Source organism: Pistacia vera, unplaced genomic scaffold (genome assembly GCF_008641045.1).
Source record: "Pistacia vera cultivar Batoury unplaced genomic scaffold, PisVer_v2 Contig161, whole genome shotgun sequence".
Taxonomy (NCBI): domain Eukaryota; kingdom Viridiplantae; phylum Streptophyta; class Magnoliopsida; order Sapindales; family Anacardiaceae; genus Pistacia; species Pistacia vera.
In genome coordinates, this window is record NW_022195695.1 from 60,691 (window position 1) to 65,578 (window position 4,888).

The 4,888-nt window shown below is 34.3% G+C and overlaps 1 protein-coding gene across 1 annotated transcript; it reads left to right on the forward strand.

Moving 5' to 3' along the window:
* The first annotated feature begins 761 nt into the window (after positions 1-761).
* Positions 762-3,819, forward strand: LOC116125228 (cytochrome P450 72A14-like). The gene is made up of 2 exons (XM_031410955.1): positions 762-1,097; positions 3,550-3,819. The coding sequence occupies exons 1-2, from the start codon at positions 1,044-1,046 to the stop codon at positions 3,802-3,804; spliced, it is 309 nt and encodes a 102-aa protein (XP_031266815.1). The 5' UTR covers positions 762-1,043; the 3' UTR covers positions 3,805-3,819.
* Positions 3,820-4,888: the final 1,069 nt, after the last annotated feature.

A 4,888-nucleotide genomic window follows, 5' to 3' on the forward strand; every position in this document is an offset into this window, starting at 1 on the left:
AACACTATTTGCAAAAAAAGATTCCCGTAATATTTATTATTTGCAAACCAAACACCGGAATCTTGCAAAATAAACAAAGATTACCCTGTTATCTTATATGCCTCCAATCCAAACACAACCTATTTGCAAAAAAAGATTCTCGTAATATTTTATTACTTGCAAACCAAACACCAAAATCTTGCAAAATAAACAAAGATTACTCCCGTTATCTTATATGCCTCCGATCCAAATACACCTTTAATCTTCAAGGTAATCTATCTCGTTGGTAATCCTATCTTTTCAGTAATGAAACATTCCCAAAAGCAAACGCCCCCTTAGATTAATTTTTTTTCCGGTGAGTTAAAATATGAAAAACTCAATTTAGTTTACTCTTACCTTTCCTCATTTACTCTGTTAATTAATTTACACACCGGCATGAGACTGGGCTCTTTTCTTTGGCTTTACATTTGTACAAAATTCTTTTTTTTATTCCTAAAATTTCTAGTACAATTTAAGTAATTATTGATGAAATTAAGGATAAACTAATTATAAATTCTTGACTGCACCCTTCTGAATTCAATAACATGTTTGATGATGTGTTTTATATTGTAAAAATGATCCTTCTACGTTAAGGGTCAACTTGATACTTCACTTTTAATATGCTGAAATACTGAAAATGACCTTAATTAATTTAGCCATTAATTCCCTACAAAACTTAATGCACTCTCAGCTCCCAACTATATATGTAAAAGCCGCAATACAATAGTCAATAGGCACCTGTATAAACCATTTAGAATTTAATTTCAGTCTCTTACTAGATCTCAGATTCTTCCCTAAAAATGGAGATTATTACAGTGTCATCCCTTGCCTTCTCTTTTGCTTTTGCTACCATTTTAGCATGTGTGTGGATGGCGCTGGATTGGGTTTGGTTCAAGCCGAAGAAGCTAGAGAGGTTGCTTAGACGGCAAGGTTTCACCGGCAACTCGTACAAACTTCTTTATGGAGACATCAAAGAATGTCCACGATGACAAAACAAACAAAAACCAAACCCATCAACCTCTCCGATGATATTGCGCCTCGAATCTTGCCATACTTCAATCATATCATCAAGAAATACGGTATGCCTGATGCCTCACCAGAAAGTGGCACTTGTTTAATTAATTTGCTTTTAAAAAAAAAAATAATAATAATTCTATCATATGTTAAATAAACTTGTTGCAGGTTTTGTGTTTGGCTTTGCTGGTTTAATTTTGTTCCTCTTCAGTCTTCACCATTTCATGACAATTTGCGTTCTCTGGTTTTCATCTTTGTCTTGGTATAATTGTCATCTTCTGGAATTAATCGGATTTAAGTAATAAATTAATTAACTATAATTTTGAATGGTCGTAATAAAAACATAGGGCAAAGTTTTTCAGAGTGAGTCGAAAGTGGTTAAGAGTCATGGCAGTTTATCTTTCTTTTCTTAGTATTGTCGGCCATATGAGAATATTAAAAAATAATATCGTAATCATAAAACAATGTGGCTTGACTTGGTGATTATAGTATGGAAAATGATAGAGTTACCGAAAGTTATACACCGAATTCGTGCACCAAATGACGTGGCAAAATCCTGACTGTTGATTAATATTAACTTATAATGAATCAATGGTCAGGATTTTGTCACGTCATTCGGTGCATAAATTCGGTGCACACCCTTCGGTAACTGTAGCATTACTCTTATAATATTATAGATGATACAAAAGATTTAATATTTATAAGCGGTAAGGGTGATGATCTCATTAATAATATAGAATTGCTAGTATTTGGTTGTCACATACTTCTTTTTTTTTTTTTTCGTGCAAAACTTACACGAAGGAAAATTCTAGGGGTGCTGATGTACTCAAGAGAGTGAAATGATATATAGTATAAGCTTAAATTTTTCTATCAGCAATTTTGACTTATCATCAAGCTGACCCGCTGATATTAGATTGCGCATCAATCTTGGTACATGCCTTATTTTCTGGATTTTCCACACAAATTTGTTCGCCATCTTCAACCTAACAGCACCTACACCTATGATATCCAAAGGCTCTTCATCAGCTAGGTGTACCTTTCCATGATTTTTAACCATGTAATTCTCTATAATTTCACGATATGTAGTGGTCAGGAACGAAACTCTTGAATCTAAAACCCAAGAGTCAATAAGACTATTAACAAATAAAAGTAAAATTTCTTGTACCTCTTTAATTACGGCATTGGTGGCCTCATTATTGTTGTTCTCCTCTTTCTTTGGTGTTTTATAATTCCTCTGCATATGGCCTTTATTGCCACAATTCAAACACTATATCTTTTTCCCACACCAGACTTGCTTCTTCCATTCCTTGATTTTGATTTACCTTTGCCTTGGTTTTAATTTCTATCATAGCCCTTACCTCTTGTTTCAACATTCAGAGCATTCGATATCATCTCACCCAAATCTTTCTACAAATCTCCTCAATGAGAATTTTATCCCTGACATCGATGAGTATTATTTTCATACTATCTGTTAAATTACTAACTGATGTTGTCATGGGCTCCCAACTATTTAGTGTAGAGGCCAAAAAAATTAGGGCACGAACTTAATCATCAAAGTTAATTTTTATAGAGAACAGTTGATTAATGATCGTATTAGAATAATTCATATGCTCTATCACGGAAGCATCTTCTCTCATGTTCAGATTAAATAATCTTTTCATAAGATGTACCTTATTATTCGAAGAAGGCTTCTCATGTATATTAGACAAGATTTGCATCAACCCTATTGTGGTTGTCTCCTTCACCACGTTACTTGCCACGTTCTTGGTTAATGCCAATTGAATGACTCCTAATACTTGTTTGCCAAGGAATGCCCAATCTTCATTTGACATCTTTTTGGATTGTTTTCCTAAGAGAGGGAGATGTAATTTTCTTCCATACAGATGATCTTCAATTTGCATCTTGTAGAATGCATAATTTGTTCCATCAAACTTGTTGATCTATGGTGCAAATCCTCCTTCTTTTCTAGCCATCGCTTTCTTCATCGATCCCTAGCTCTGATACCAATTGTTGTGGGTATTTGTCTAATATATGTTGAGCCCTCACCTACTAACTTAAGCTTTTAGGCGGGATGACAACTTAACATGGTATCAGAGTCAAATGTCTCAAGTTTGAATCCCCACATACAAACTGGATAAAGAAAAAAACAAAAAAAAAACAAAAAAACCCAAGTTTGATGTGAGGGGGTCTATTGGTCTAATATATGTTAAGCCCTCACTTATTAGCTTAAGCTTTTAGATGGGATAACAACTTAACAGTAGAGATTTAATTGGATGTTAGCAAACCCTAAATCCCTATAAAAACGTGCAAGAGAACTGCGATTTGAACATGCAAGAGAAGAGGTTTTACAAGTTTTTGGGAATAAAGAACCGCGATTTGAAGAGTTGAACCACTTGAAAGAGGTAAGTAAACATATTCCTTCTTAAATTAACTTTAACTAAGGCTTTTTGTTAAGTCAATGATCTTCATTAACAAAGATTATATGAAATAATTCCCTGGGAAATTTGTTTTTTGCAGTTACACAAAATTCTTCATGAGGCACTAAGGTTATATCTACCAGTGTCTCAATTTACTAGAACTACTACTACAGAGTACAAATTGGGAGAAATCGTTGTACCACCTGGAGTTATACTTTCAATGCTAGTAATTTTGGTTCATCGGGATGAAGAATATTGGGGAGATGATGCAAAAGAGTTCAACCCTGACAGGTTTTCTCAAGGAGTTTCAAAGGCATCAAAGAATGATCAAGTCTTGTTCTTTCCATTTGGTTAGGGTCCCAGAATATGCATTGGACAAAACTTTGTGTTGCTAGAAGCAAAACTAGCTTTAGCAATGATTTTACAAAATTTCTCTTTTGAGCTTTCTCCAACTTATGTACATGCGCCTTTCCGTGTCTTAACCATACAACCACAATATGGCGTTCACATGATTTTACACAAAATTTAGTCTGGTATTTAATAATTCTGCTTTGATGTAATTTATTGACGATTTTTACTCAATATGTGTGCATCAAAATTGGCAAGATTGTGAAAGAGAAGAGCTTTCCTAGAATAAAGAACTATGATGAATTATACATAAAGAATTAAATTAAACATGTTTGGGTTAAGATGGCTGATCTCTTGTGAAGTCCTCATGTTGTACCCTTTTTTTCTTAAAAAATAAAAGTTACTCCTTATATTTTTCTTGCATTTGTTTCTTTAGAATTAAAAACTTCATTTCATTTTCTATCAACAGAATCTGTTAAAAACTTTGTTCAATATTTTTGTCAAACTTATGTTGTTTGTGTGCACAGCTGCTCTGTGTGTGTGCACAGCTGCTGTATGTGTGTGCACACTGAAGTCAGACATATGCATGTTTCATTTCATCTCGCATTTTACTTTGTGTGTGCGCGCACTCTTCTTCTGTGCTAACATCACATGTCTGACTCAGTTTGCACAAGTTATGTTGTTATCTTTATCAGTTGAGATATTTTTTGTCCATCTGTTGTGCTGTCATGAGGACCATCTACAGGTGTCCCAATATCCTCTTGTGGTCCAAGGAAATAAGCTTTTTCCCTTTTTGGTTGTGGTCCCAAAAGATTGGTGGAATCTTTTCCATTTTTAGACCAACATATGTTAGCCCTTGTTTGCTGACTTGGCAAGAATTGGGGAGCACGAAATTGGCCTTTATCATCTTCATTCTTGCTCATTTGTAAAGCCAACCTTTGATATTGTATTTGCTTTACTATGATTCTTTTGCACATGTGGCATCTTTCTTTTATATCTTGCCCATCAAGTTTTTATCCTTTTCATGGTTTTTGTGTGAATTTTCCTTTATAGGTCCACCTCTCCTCTTGTGGTCCTGCAAAGTTGGTGAG

What these genes read in the sequence shown, in the direction of transcription:
- LOC116125228 (XM_031410955.1), top strand. Translation starts at nt 1,044, where the DNA reads ATGATATTGCGCCTCGAATCTTGCCATACTTCAATCATATCATCAAGA. An exon ending in TCATATCATCAAGAAATACG is followed by an intron (nt 1,098 to 3,549) that starts GTATGCCTGATG and finishes TGTTTTTTGCAG; the next exon opens with TTACACAAAATTCTTCATGA.